Genomic DNA, 15,743 nt, shown 5'->3' on the forward strand with positions numbered 1-15,743 from the left:
CTACCTAGCTCCGAAAACAGTGCAAGGCTGATCAATGTTTGTTGAACTAAATACAGGACTCAGGCCACAGCTACAATGGAAACAATCTGATGATTTGAAGGGATCTCCCATCACTCTCAACTTGCAGGAGGCAAAACTGTTAGACTAAACTCTTATTATTTTAGGGGGGGGGGGGAGTTAATAGGGAAGATGTTTAATAAGGAAAGAAAAAAATATTCCAAAGTTTTGGTTTCTATACCTTGGCTAACAATTCTTTCTCCCTAGAAGATACCTCCCTCCTTGTAGAAATCTCAAATACAAGATGAGTCCAAATGACATGTTCCCCCAACCCCCGGAGTGAGAATCTGTCTGACCTAGACCTGCCCGTGTCATTTGCGACACACCAATTCTTGCTGATAATTATATATATGAATATGTATGTGTGTGTGTGTATAACACACACACACATACACATAGTTTATATATAGACACACATATATATTCTAGTTCCTTAGTGACAGGGCTATCATTCTGTCTGACACAACACCTGACATAAAAACCACCTAACATAGTATCATGTGCCTTGCATACAGAAGGCTTGAGGAAATGTTTTGTGAATGAGCTCAACTGCAGGTAGTATAGTCTAGAAAGACAATGCACAAATGCTTTATCTAAAAATAAGTTGTTTCATGTATTTGTTCTCACACATACTAGCAACTAAGCCGGGTGACATGCTCCGATTGTACAGGATGCCATGCATGTCCAGGCACTCCCAATTAAAAAAACAAATCGGTGGTTGGAAAGAATGAACCTCAGGTAGGTTTCATCTCTAAATTCTGTAAGGCTGTACCTTGTATTTAAGAGAAACCAATGGAATTTTTCATGAAAAGCATTCTATTGCATGTATACAGAAATCACGTAGTGACAGCGGAATGGATGTCGGGCGGCTTAAGAGCGAGAAGGCGGCATAGGGCATGTGGCTTTCCGACAGGATTACCAACCTCCTTTCCATGCTGAAGGAATGGAAGGAAAATGTCAAAGCAGACTTCAAAAATATGTCTGTGTGTATGTGTGTTTGTGTGTGTGTGTTGTTACACTATTTTTTCAACTCTTCTACAAGCTTGAAAACTGTCAAAATAGTTTAAAAAAATACCTTCACAACACCTATAAGGCAATACGTTCTCATCAGTGGAGGCTGTAAAAGAGAGTCTTTAAAAAAGACATACTTCTATGTTGAGATTGATGGAAAGAGTACGTTTTGCCTCTTTCTGGAGAGTAGCTTCTACTGCTGACACTGGAGCCAGATCTGCTGTGTGGAGAATCCTTCCGGCCTACAGGTGATTCTCTGAAAAAAGGAGCATCTCTTTTATGCGGAGACCGGTCTCTCACATAATGGGAAGAGTAGAAACTTTTTCTTCTAAAGTCCCTTTGAAGAAAAAATAAAATAAGTGAATAACAGCCTGTACCCTACATACAAACACAAACGGCAAAGCTCTTACTACAAGCTGCTCTTCAGGTTGTTGTCTTGGTTCTTTTCCTACGACTACGACTATCTTACTTTCAAAGTCAGTCCACAAAATGAAACTTTACCAGTGAAAAGTGATTTCGAATGCATCATTTTTTCAGTTTGGGGTTGAACCAGGTGATTAAGTGTTGAAAACAGTCATATAGTCCCTACTTCTGTTGTTCATTGACAATTTATCACACAACTACCATACTCTCAAAGACACCTACAGATTTGTCAAGTGAGACATTTCATGACCTTATTATCACCTATTGGTTTTCAATTGATGCAATTTTTGCCTCCCATATAACAATCTGGAAACATCTACAATTTCTGTTGTCACCACTGGAAGGGAGGGGGTGCCACTGATGCGCATCAGGGATGTGGCTAAAATCTTAACAATGCCCAGGACAGCTCACACACACACACACACACACACACACACACACACACACACACCCCAAAACCTATGTGACCCAAAAGGTTAGGTTATTAACACCAAGGCTGAGAAACACTGGGATGCACCCATTAAATCCCTGCTCTCTGAGTTTGTATTCTTAGTGTACAGATTGCTGCTAATCTCTAAATACCAACTTTCTATAAATCACCTCTACTTTTATAAATTAAATTTATTAAGCAATATCAACTTAAAGCAGAGAGTAAGCCTGAATAGTAAAACTTAATAAAGCAAAACCAACTGAAAGAAATCAAAGCAAATCAAAACTACTTTACCATGAGCCTTTATTTAGAAGAACACTTGGAGTCAAACAGGTTTTAACTGAAGATTTAACAAGTGTACCTCCATACTAAAATTAAAGAACATTATTTTCAGACAGGAGACTGGTAAGAAAGAAACCAATGGCATGAAATTTCAAATGCTTAGGAAATAATTTCAGCATATTGATTGGCGGGAAGGGTGTTGTCATTAGCTTATTAATATTGAAAACATACTGTCCTTACAGATACAATTGTGTTTCTCTGGGAAAGAGCAGACAGCTAAAACTGATTTACGATGAATTCAGGCCAAATGCTAATACAGAAAGAAGCAATATATTCAAGTTCAATCACTAAAACTGTAAGTAATATCCACATCACTGCAAGCCAGAGTGGCCAGCTCTGTACCACGCAGGTTTTAGGAGCTGTACCAGGTGCTGGGGACCCAGCGGTGGACCAGATGCACACAGCCCCTCCCATTGCAGACCTCCCAGGCTCGCAGGAGAAGCTGCCACTAGGGCAAACATACACAGAACATAAATGTAGCTGGTGGTGCCCACAGAGAAGCCAACTAGAGCCTATCGCTCCAGGCAAGGGGCAGTGCTGGCGCACAGAAGGCGGAGCAGGGGAGAGGCCACAAAGTCCACAGGCACACAAACGCACCTTTGCGGAACCGAGGGGACATGGTGAATGTGTGACTAATGCGTGTGACAGACAGGATGCCAAGCCAACTCCCCAGATCCTGGCAACATGGGTTACTGAAATGAGAAAAACAGATTTGAGTAACTGGATGGGGTGGGGCCCACATCTGGACTTGAACATGTCAAGTGTGAGATGCTCATGTAACATCTTGGTCAGCAACTAGAGAAACTAGTGATGAGATCAGAAGAGTTTTTTTGGCTACAAGGGTAAGTTTGTCTATACACAGGCAGTATTTAAAGCCTTAGGTCTGGATGAAAACAAAGGACAACAACAGCAGAAGGCCCAGAATCTAGGACTAGAAAATCAACACACTGAGAAAGAAATGCCCAGTCCGAGAAGGCCACAGAATGGCCCAGGAAGCATGAGGAAAACTGGTCAGTCACCAGGGAAAGAAAGGGAAGACTGCTCCAAGGAGGGGAGCGAAGGCTTCCCACACAGAAGCTAAAGGCGCTCTTACTCAGGGCCGGAGAGGGGCACAGCCCCCAGTCAGAGGAAAGGGCTCTTATTTTCAGCCAGGGAGGAGGGAGGGGGTGAAATGGTGAATCAGTTTCCTAATCCTAACACCAGATGGCGGCAAAATCGTAACAGCAGTTGAGAGCTGCGATCACAGCTCTGCCTACCTGCTGGGGCCCACAGACAATGGGCAGAAAGGCAGGCATGAGAATTCCTAAGAGAAACGTATATTCGTAGATGGAAAACCAATCTCGGGGCTTTAAGAGGTAAAATTTAGATCAGCATAGTCTAAAAGAAATATAATTGAGCCACAGATACAGCAGGCATATTTAAAAAGAGAAAGAGGAGAAATTAATTTTAGCAGTATTTTTTTACTTAACTCAGTATTTCCAAAACACTATCAACACAAAATCAATATTAAAGAAATCAGTGACATACTTTATTCTCTTTTTCATCTTAACATCTTGAAAATCCAGTGTGTACTTTATACTTACTGAATATCCCAGTCCGAACATATTTCAAGGGCCAACAGGCACATTTGGCTAGTGGCTCCCACACTGGGCAGCAGAGATCTAGACGGGGGGAAGCATTCCAAGCCTCCAGAAGAAGCAGAGAGGGATTAAAGGCGACTATGGGCACAAGAAGAGAAGTCAGAACAGTGAAAACTTTGAAAAGCAGTGACTAAAAAGCAGAGGAAGACAAATGTGAAAGGGGAAGGACAGTTACTATACTGCAGAGGCTGCAACGATCTCTTGCATCTGAGAGCTGGGCATATCCTGCCTAGTGCAGGGGCTGCCCAGTGAAACCAAGGCAGACGGGAAGAAATCAAGATGCTCAGGGACTTACGCCATTACTTTTCTTCCAAAAAAAGTTTGGAAAAGCCAACAAGGGAGAGCACCGGGATACTGTTCTGAGGGAAGGGGCTTACTCCATCCTGTCTGGAGACAGGGAAAGGCCAATCCACCGCAGGGAGCAAGCGATGACCCAAGGCGCAGATGGGCCAACACGCAATGGGAGGAAGTCAGACAAAGGACCTGCGTAAAAGAGAAGGGCTCTGAAGGAGAGAACGAGAAGAGGACAGAGAGAGACTTGCATATGAAGACAGAAGAAGCCTCTCCCCAGAAGGCCTCTGCCTGGGAGGAGCAGTTCCAGGAAGGAACCGAAAGCAGAGGAGGTGAGGAGTGAGCAGACGCCTGGGGCCGACTGAAGTGCTGGTGGGGGGCCTCTGGGGGACAGCCACGAATGAGAGCAGTGCTCCCCACAGGGCAGCTTTGGCCTGCCGGGAAGGTGACAAATGCAAATTCAGGGGCACCAGACCACACCTACTGCATTGGAATCTCTGAGGGTGTGACCCAGATTTCTGGGCTTCAAGCACGCTCTTCAGGAGACTGTGATGCCCGCAAAACTTGAAACCTCACTAACCTGCAAAAGCTCTAGGTAAGTACATTATCTCAGAGTCAAAAGCAGCATTTCAGAGCTCACGACAGAGGCAGGACAATTTCCAGTGATGATTCTAGGGTTTGGCCAGGCCTGCGGATACCTGAAGGTAAGAGCCGAAAAATGGATAAAGAACTGGTGCTAAAAGTTATCATCATATCAGGACAGAGGAGGGTAGAGGAGGAGGCTGTGAACCCAAAATTGTAATTATTAAGGAAGAAGGATGTGGTCCTGGAAATTTACCCAGGAGCACAAAAATGAGGATGGGGTAGATGAAGTGGAGATATTCAAAGATGTCGCAGGAGTGGCTTGGAGAAGGTAATGAAGAGTAAGACATATGCCCCAAACGCATCTCAAGAATCAAAGAATTAGGCGGCTAGTGAGCTGTGAGAGAAGCGGGTTCACCCCGGAGCAGTCAGCGCCCAGCTGCAGAAGGGGTGGAGGGAACGGCAGGGAACATCTCCACTCTGTTCCCTGAAGGACTCCACTCGACTCTGAAGGACAAAATCCTGCCCTCAGGAAGCTTACAAACCGGTGGGGAAGACAGCCTGTGAATCAAACCCTTCTGACAGGTAAAGAAAGGCACGTGTGAGGGGCGTTATTTCAGGCAGGATGGTCAGGGAGAACCCCTCTGAGGCGGTGATACACGGACAGAGATGTGACAAAGGGGACGGGACGCAGCATGGCACGAGGGTGGAGTTTACGCTTACGATGGGCAGTCTAGAGCTTTGGGAGGCAGGGTGTGCTGGTGGGAAGGGTCTACCATCAGCCAGACGGCCTTCCTGTTGTTTATAAAATAATGGATCACCAAAGTTTCCGATACACTACCAGCCCTGCTTAGGGCTCAGAGGCATCACCTGGCGGAAGGAAAGGAGATCACGGCAGTGTTCAAGGTCCTCTGTGAACGAGCCTCCCAGGTACTGAGAGACCCTTCCAGAGTAACTATTATCTTTATGACCTTGAACAAGTTACTTAATCTCCCTTTGCCTTAACTTCCCCATCTATAAAATGGGGGTAATAGTAGTCACCTACCTTAGAGGGTCACTACAAGGAGTGAATGAATGGGATAATGTATGTACAACACTTAGAAAAGAAAGCTCTCAGTAGGTATGGGCTGTTTCTACTAATAGTATCACCTACTATCATCTACGTTAAATCAGTAAAAGGTTTCCAGCAAGAATTTAGCTAAGTGCACCGTTACAACTGCTCAGTGGTTTTGGCCTTCAGAAAAGCAAACTACGGATTCTCGCATACTTCTCAGAGTTTAAATCCCACGAATACTTACATAATAACAAAACCTCTAGAACAAGAGTCGAGCTTCACTCCCCAAGGAGGCTGCTTTACGGAGGAGGGGCCGCGGAGAAGTCACCGCCAGGACGGTCGGCCCGGAGCCCCTCCGCAGACGAGGCCGCACGACGCGGGGGGCAGGCGGGACGGGCAGCACTGACCCGGGGACAGCCCCCCGCCGCCAACGGGCAAATGGCCTCCGTGGCGACTCCCCGGCACCCAGGGGCCCCGGGCACAGAGGCAGGCGGCGGCCCGCAGCCCGCCACCTGCCTTGTTGGCACAGTTCCGGGCCACCCCAGTTCTCACGCAGTTCAGTGAAGAAACACAGCTTCGTGTTTCTAACAGAATACACAGGCATGATGGCTTTTTCTGCCCAACCCGTTGCCAATAGATTTTTCACTTTTAGAAGCTGTATTTGGAGGCAATTACATGATGACAGAAACACATTTTGCCTATAGTTTCTTATAATAAAAGGCCTTTCTGAGAATATGTTTCACAGAATACTGATCCTGGAGATGTTGGTACTTTTCATCTCGCCACAAAACCAAAAGAGGTTCTCTGGATAAATAAGTCCGGGAAACAGTTTAATAAAATTAAGCGCTTTTTACAGCGGCACTTCTCAGAGCATTCCTTGCCAACAGACACAGATTCAAAAATTAGTTCACCTGCTTATTTATGGCTTTGTGACCTTAATTTCTCTGAGCTTCATTTTCCTAACTTCTCTGAACACAGAAATCCCACACACAATGAATAAATATATCTTTTCAGTTTTACTCTTTTCATTGTCCATTATCTCATTTTTAACCTTCCCCCAAACAAATATGGACCCTCAAGTTTTAAAATATTTTACCTTAGAGACAATTTGGGGAGGACAGTGATCAAGTCCCTTCTTACATCATTTAAGTATCATGGTGACAGAAGAAAAAGACCCCTCAAGAAAAAAAATGCTAAATAATATAAGCATATAGGAATAAACCATTTTCTATCAAAATGCTGAGTTTTAAACTACATGCTAAAAAGGCTTCTGAAGTTAAAAATTACAATCAGATTTAAAACAAATTTCCAATTAAGGGGGAAAAGTCCAACATCAATGGCAGTCTTGAATATTAATGTTTAATAATTTAATGAATGCTGACAAAAATAACTAAATAAGATGAATGTGCCAATGAGAGAGAGCTGAAGAACAGGAAGATAATTCAGTGGAAGACAAAGACAGGTATCATCTCATTAATATTTAAGATAATCTGTTAAATTTTCCCTATCAAACAGGGAAATGATCCCATCCAATAGGCACAACGAGGGTAAACAGACCCATATGCTTCATCGAGAACAATCAACAATTTGGGCTGGGCAGGAAATTGCTTGGGACTTAACTGTCCTAAAATGGGAGACACTACTCTAGTCCACAGAATGGGTTTTCCACCCAGAGAATACCAGCCAGGGACGCAAACATACTTTCTGGCTATAAAATGCCCCTTTTACGTGATTAATGGGTTTTTCTTTCCGTCCACATACAGATCTGTACGTACCTGGCTTTTTTCTAGGCTCAACTGAATGTCACAAAATGGTGTTGAACACTTTGAATTCCTTCCTTGTCTTAATATAACAACTAACTGTTGAAAATAGTTTGCACTTGGTTTGAAATGTCAACTGTGAGAATTTCTATCTTTGAGGGAAAAAAGAAGGGATTCTCAACAATCCACTAGTCCATAAACAAGGTGGGCACCGGGACGTTCACCAGTGCTGACTCTCCTCGCAAGGCTAACAGGCGCACAGCAGCTCTGTGAGTGACGGTGGGCGCTCCGCAATACTATTTCGTACTTGTGCTTGTGATGTGAGTTTTAGGAAACAAGTTCTAATTTTCTTAAATTTTTTTCTCTACTACAATTTATGATAAGTCTAGGTAAAAATGGATATTCAAAGGCTTAGATTTTTTTAAATTAAAACAATATAGCAAGGGTAAAATGAGCAACCTTGTATCATAACCTAACACCTAAAGACCCTCTCACAGACTTACTTTTAATTCTTTGGCACAATAACTAATGAGAGAAGGCAGTAAGTTTTTAAAGCATATAATTCACCAGAAAATCAATAATACTTTCATTAGTAAACTTATTCCTAGTCAATTCAGTAGGAACTTTTTCCAGGCTTTTCAGATATTTTTTCTGTAATGTGATTATACTGCTTTTATTATGGAAACTCTTAAAACTTAATTTTATTTAACAAGACATTCACTTTTGAGCTTTTTTTTTTCATTTATAGTTCCTATGCAAGTGGAAGACCAAACATTTCAATTATTTAAAAAAACACTTTAACCAACTTATTATAAACAACTTAGTGTTTTCCTTGACATGTCAATAATTCCCCCAACTTTATTTAATATTTTAAAAGATAATTTATCTCCCACTGCTCAATGCCACCTTCCCCCATTCCACTTGGTCCCCCCAACATCAACCTTCTAACGTAGTAAGAAATCTGGGTGGCTAATATTCTCCCTAGTAATCAGCAATACACTACACTGCAGAGAGGAAAAGCGACCTGTATTTACAGCTCACTGTGCTTATCATGTGACTGGTACAGCTATCATTCATTCCTACTCTGAGATTCTGATAACCTAAATGCAAACACTTGCTTTTCCAAATTATGAACACAAAAAATACTCAAAATACATGCAAGAATAAAAAAGGATTCTATATCCTCACTATATTACTGGTTCTCAAACGACAGTGATTTTTCTCCCAGTGGGACACAACACAATGTCTGAAGACATGACATTTCTGACTGTCCCAAATGGGGGAGTATCACTGGCATCGAGTTGGCAGAGGCTACGGATGCCACTAAACACCCTGAATGCACACGACTCACCTGTGCCCAGCCATAAAGAACCATCCAGCCCCAAACTGAAATAGATAATACAAATGCAAACACACCCAGAAATTTAATCTATCAGTTTCTAGAGCTTTCTTGGAACCACCTAACAATTCTAAAATGTTTCTTTATAGCATTTCTAACATCAAGTATTAAAATTCCTTCAACTCTCCTAAACATTCAAATTATGTATTACATTTTCAAGTCAAGTATTTTCTACTCTATTTTTAATATCTTAATTCACATACAGTCCAATACTGAAAAGCATAGGCTCTGGAACAATTCTGCCAGGGTCCAAATCCTGGCTCTATCACTTGTTCACTGTGGGAGCAGCCTGAAGTCACCCGCCCTCTCTGCGCCCACTTCCTCATCTGTGAGGGGGGGTGACGGACTAGGAGGGAAAACGCCTACCGACACACATCAGGATGACTTCACACGGTGACTCATTGACTCTAATTCAGAAGAAAAAGAAAAAAAGCACTGACAATACCAAGTGTTGCCAAGGATGTGAAACTGGCACCCATGTGCCTTGCTGATGGGCTCTGAATGGGTACACAGCTGCTAGCTCTCAGCCCACACGTCACTCCCTGAGTAACAGTACGCATCGCCTTGGGTGGCCAATCACACCGCATGATTCACAGCCCTGGGGCTGGTCATGTGCATGTCGGGCAGGCCAAACACAGACAGCAAAACGTGGTTCTGCTGCCTTCTGTCTCCCGGGGACAAACCCACAGGATATTTTACAGAAGTGGGTAATTGAAAGACAGTGGTTCAAAGACAAAAATGCAGCCAAGCAACAAAAAGTGATAATGGTACAAGTTTAATTCACACTGAATGTAAATAGTAACAGAGGAACAGCTGACCGAGGAAAAGCTGACGGTGCTGCCTTTCCAGAGACACCAGATGAGCTGAGCAGCCAGAGAACTTTGTGCAGGCAAGCCCACCACCGTGAGGGAGGGAGTGACTGTCTCAGGAGGGAGGGGCCAGCAGGAACTTCACCCTGCAGAGGCTCTCAGAAATTTCACAATGAAAAGGCAAAGGGTAAAATGTTGGAAACTGACCCAGACTTAGAACGGAGTACAATTCACCAAGGCATCAAGAAGACGCTTGCTCCATTTCTTAAGTTAGAGGACGAAAGGGGAGCAGGCACTGTTCAAACTATCATTTCTTACCAAGAAATAAGACTCTAACTCTCAACGTTTCTAATGTTTTAAATCATAGTGTACTAAATATTAGTCTTACCATTTTTTCATTTTCTTAAGACACTTATGACAAGAGAAGTTAATTTAACATTTTCACAATAAATTTTAACTCACAACAATTATAATTTTTCCCATTAACTATGCAGACTGCTTTAAGTCTAAGTGATGATGACCCTTGGGGAGGATGAACAATCTAACTGACCAGGGGCATGAGAAAGCTTCTGATGCAGGAATCACTCTACTTGTTAGCCTGGACTACGGTTATCTTACGGTAATCCACTGGGCTGTACAGCTCGATTTGCATACTTAACGTATGCTATGTGCTTTAAGTGTTTATTTTTTTCAAGTGCCCATTTTGCTCTAAAAATGTGATATTTAAAAATATAGCTCCTTATCATTTAACATGATCTGAAAGGTATTTTAAGAAAGTAAATAGAACTTTGATCTCTGATTTTTTTCTTTTTAATACTTATTTTAAGGAAAAACAAATTGTAAGACCAACTGTTGTCTGAAAATCATTAATACATTTTAATGATTCCTTTCAAACACCCAAATAGTCTCGCATTACTTGCCAGACCCGAGAGAAGTCACCCTTTATCGACCAGCTGCCAACACGTCAGGCCGTCTTCCCAGACGAGCGCCAAGGAAGCCGCGCGGCAGGACTGAGCTGCTGCTGCTCGGGATGTTCCGGCTACAAAGGCAGATCTTCCAAGATGCCTTGACCGTGAGAGCAGATCATCCAACCTTTATGTTGCTGTTATTTTTTCTTTATTCAGAAAAATCCTATACCTCAACACAGCAATTCTTAAACATCGACATCATTTCCAAATACTGTGATTCTCTGCACCCAATCTGCAGGTAACGTCAGTAAAGAGATTCAGGGACAATCTTATAAATAAAACTTTTTTAAACAATCCTTTATAATAAAAGATTAAGTTTAAAGATATTTCCCCCCATAGTTTTTCTTAAATCTTTGAGGCCTGCTAGTATATCTTATGCAACCAAATGCTATCAAATGACTAATGAACAAATAAACAGAAAATAATCACTAATTGAAAATTTCAAAGTCTTCCATTGTTCTTGGTTTAACAGCTTGTATTTCTGTGCATTCATTTACAGTTTTAAATCTATACTATATATTTAATAGACATTTTCTACTCATAAAATTTGACATATTACTCAAAAAATATTTGTATTTCATAGAGTTCAAGCCAAAGATACAATTATTTAAGGATTTACTCCAATTTTTGCAACTTGAACAAAACACCACTGCTACATCCAAATACTTCTTCATCCAAAAAATAACTCCAACTAACTTGACTGAAGAAAATCTAGAAAAACTGGATGGAGTGTTTTCGTCTCAGCACTCTGCCGGAGTCATGAGCGAGCTGAGAACGCAGCCTGTAGGTGCAGAACCCATACGCCCGAGCGGCCAGAAGCCCGGCGAGCTGGGCCTTGTCTTCCTGAGCTGCTTCTCCCTCTGTCTGCCCACTGCAGATGCCGCAGCTCAGAGGACGGAATGCTGAGAAATGACTGACAGCTTCATAGGATCAGGACATAAAACCGAATCCAGATCTTACCATGGAAAGAGGGCTGAGACCCCACAGGGCGACACAGTACAGCAGGGTGAACCAGAAACGGACGAGCCTGGACTCATCGGGCCCAAGTTCCTTAGGGTGGCCCTAGACGGCTAAGGACTGTGACATTCTGTTTGCACACAGTACTGCTGCCTGAAGGACAGCACTGTTACTGAAATACAGTCCTGTCGTACAAATTAAAAACAAAGCCACATATGCAACTGTCATTAAGTACTTGAAATGTAAAATATGAAATCTCCATATTGTTACTGCTTTCTAAAAAAGATTAAAAAGGAAAAAATCTGATTGACAGAAATATCACAGCTTTATTCATACTATTTTTATTTTAAAATGTATTAGTCCCAACACTCATGAGTAGCTATTAAATTTAATCAGTATCAACTACCATAGTTTTCTCAGTGCAACTATCACCTGGTTCTAAGAAAGAATTTTGGTTTTTGTTTGTTTTAACTATGACCCTAAAGCATGCTGAATAGCACAATAGGATAAGGGAAACTTAGGCACATTTTAAATGTCATTCCATGAACCACAGGGTAAAACTCTGCATTGCACGAGACAAAGTTCCATTTACCATGCAAAGAAAACTTTATATCAAAAGCCTTCAAACTACAGGGCTTCCATCTATGTAGAAAATGAGGATATCAACATACATGATATGATGGATTCAAAAATGAATTATAGATCAAATCAAAAGAGGCTTTGAAAAAATCTAAATAACAGTACGACTGGAAAGAACAAAACAACAACAAATACATATTTACCTCAACTGATGCTTTTTATTATGAAAAAGTATTTTACTTGAGAGGCAGGACAGTGTCCTTGCTGTACCACCACCATCTCAGCCCTAACGCTGGGCACGCACAGAGGCAGCTGCCTGGAGGATGGGAGATGGGAGGAACTACCCCCTATAAGGCCTTGTTTTTCAAAATGGGGTCCTGGGACCATCTGCACTACAGTTACTTTGGATGCTGGTTTAAAATATGATTTATGGAGCTCAGGATTCTCCCCAAATATGCTCCCACCTGACCCCAAGCACTCACTTACATTCCAAGGTGACCCGCAGCCTCCACACCAGTCCCGCCAGACAAGTCATGCCCTCAGTTTCAGCAGATGTATGTCTACCTGCTACGAGTAAACATCACTGAAGCAAGAGATAAGGTTATGAGGGGGAATCGGAAGGAGAGAGAAAGCATTTCACTTCTTATTCAGGACCTCATTTTTCTTTTCTTCCCACAACCAACACACAATATTGGCTACTTAATTTCTAGTCAACAGGAACTTTAAAAAAAGAATTAAGATTTCTGGAATCATTTTGAAAAAGCAGTTTGGTAACGAGCAGGGCAAACCTAAAAGAATTCTAGGCATGAGATACAGACTGAGAGATGTCCCGAACAGAACTGCAGATCTTATCTATGTTAGCCACCATCTGATCTCTAACACCTGAAATAGTGCCTGTTCTCAACAGAGGCAAAATATGCCTAAATTGCTGTAACAAAAATACCAAAAAATGTAACGTTGAGTTATTACAAAAGAATTTACTCTAACTACCACAAAGAGTCTAGGGGAGGCCTTCCAGGGTGAGAGAGACTGCTCCGGGCAATCATCCAAGAACCCAGGCTGACCACAGCTCTGTTCCAACATGCGGCTTCCAAGGTCACATGTCCACTGTCACTCCACTCCAGGACCCACCCTGCAACTTGGGAACTTGGGAGAAGATGAACATGTGTGACATGTGTGGAAGAGCACACAGACACAGAACTCCTAGTCACGTTACACGAGGGACAGTCACATGACCATACCTAGCTGGAGAACATGGCCCACCTTCATGCCAAAGATGTGTAGAAAAGAGGTACAAGTGTTTTCAAGGATATACTTCATTTCAATGAAAAGTCTGGGATTCCCAAGTGAAAATGTGCCTAACAGGCAGCTGGATATAGAATGTACAGCTCAGAAAAGAAGCCAAGGCTACACATAGAGCCTGTCCATTATTAAGACCTGAGGAGTCGAACTTCGGTCTCTAGATCCTCTGAATCACGATCATCAGGATGCTTGGGAGAAACACCGATGCAAGTCCCACTTACCGACCTCCTCTAGAGGCTCTCGTTTTCATTCCCACGACACCGTGTAGTTTAAAAAATACACCATGAATTAATGAATGAATCATTACATAGATATTGCCCATGAACAAGTTAGATCTTACCTTGCTATAGCTACATCACATTTACAAAATAACTAGAACCACAAATAATTGGAATCTAGGTTTTAATTTAAAAAAAGAACTAATGAATATAACAGCATGAGCACACACACACACAATAAAATATTAAAAAGTGTTGGTGAAGATGTGGAAAACTGGTACCCTCATACATCAGTGGGAATGTAAAATGGTGCAGTTTGTACATCGGTGGGTGCAGCCACTATGGAAAACAGTGTGCGATTCCTCAAAAAGCTAAACATGGAATGACTCTATGACCCAGCACTTCTACTGCAAGGTGTGCACCCAAAAGGAAAACAGGGACTCAAAACAGACGTTTACACGGCTATGTTCACTTACAATGGCCAAAGGTAGAAACAACCCAAATGACCACTAGAGGATGCATAAACAGAATATGGTCTAAACATACAACGGAACGTTATTCACCAATAACAGGGAACAGAACCCTGACAGGCTGTAACATGGATGAACCTTGAAGACACTTAGCTAAGTGAAAGCCGGACACGAGAGGACAAACACTGTGCAATTCCACTTACAGGAAATGCCCACAGTAAGCAAATCCATAAAGACAGGAAGTAGAAGGGTGGCTGCCAGGGGCTGGGGGTAAGGGATGGGCAGTTACTGCTTACCAGGTACATAGCTTCTATGTGGAATGGTGAAAAAATATGGAATTAGACCTGGTGGTTGCCCAACATTATGAATATAATTAGTGCCAGTGAATTGTGCATTTAAAAATAGTTAGAATGGCATACCTTATGTTACATATATTCCATCACAACAAAATACTTGTTAAAAAACACCGAAGCTGACTTGCAGGGAGTCTCACTGGCCAAAACCAGGCATCAAAAGAAAGATGGCAACGGTTCAGAACACGCTGAATAAAATAAGAGTCCACACTGATATAAAAAAGTTTTGTTGTTTCTAAAAAGGAGTGCAAAGAAGAGAGAGCTCTCACTTACAACAAAATGCTTGCATAGTATAGACACAACAGTAATCACAAAATCACCTATTAGAAACCAACGTAATAATTCAAGCAAGAAACATCAATGAATGCTCAAACTAGTGGGTGAAGGTGGGATGAAGAATGGCATCACTACATAGTTTCAAAGTAGCCCCCCATAAAACACATGAATGAGGGGGAAGGAGGCTCACTTCCCAGCGAAGGAATTCTGCAGCCCCACCTCAACCAAGTGATGAAAGTCCACAATGCCACGAGGGGACAAATTAACGCACGTGACCTGACAGGGCGCTGTAAGAAGAAGCCAGCTTCACTTCAGGGACTGTCCTGGCAAAAAGGCAGAGCGTGGATCTTATCAGGGAGAAACATCAAACAAGCCTAACTTGAGAAACATTCTACAGAACGTGTGCCCTGTATTCGCCGTGCCAGAAACAGTGAGCGGCGGAATTCAGGGGAAGACTGACGGACACTTCCAGATCAAAGAAGTTCACAAAAATATGACCTATGAACTCCAACTCGGTCTTTTCGCTATAAACCACATTTTAGGGGTGCTGCTGGTGACAGTGATGGGGTCTCAGGTCAAAGTTACAAGTTCTTGAATTATTCTTGCAACTTTTCTATGAATTTAAAAACTGTTTCAAATAAAATGTTTTAAATGTTCTAATGCTTTCTTTCACGACAAAGATTGTGTGTACCGCACTGACAAAAACAGGAACACTGACTGTCACGGTTTTCCTAATTACTCAGAACCTTATTCTCTAGCAATACACACAACTACTCTCTGCCTGTTAACAATGTAGTGATATCCCCCCTCCCAACAACAGCT

At 42.2% G+C, this 15,743-nt stretch overlaps 1 protein-coding gene across 17 annotated transcripts in view; it reads right to left on the minus strand.

The window, feature by feature from the left end:
* The window catches only part of PPHLN1 (periphilin 1), a 98,296-nt gene that overhangs the window by 50,500 nt on the left and 32,053 nt on the right, over window positions 1-15,743 (minus strand). For 14 of the 17 annotated variants that reach the window (XM_037009763.2, XM_037009813.2, XM_037009798.2 and 11 more), the window contains one exon: window positions 1,206-1,405. In XM_037009763.2, coding sequence (XP_036865658.2) covers window positions 1,206-1,405 — 200 coding nt within the window. The remainder of the gene's footprint in view (window positions 1-1,205; window positions 1,406-15,743) is intronic. The other 3 variants (XM_073222791.1, XM_073222789.1, XM_073222788.1) reach the window with 1 other exon arrangement.

Source organism: Manis javanica, chromosome 15 (assembly GCF_040802235.1).
Source record: "Manis javanica isolate MJ-LG chromosome 15, MJ_LKY, whole genome shotgun sequence".
NCBI lineage: Eukaryota > Metazoa > Chordata > Mammalia > Pholidota > Manidae > Manis > Manis javanica.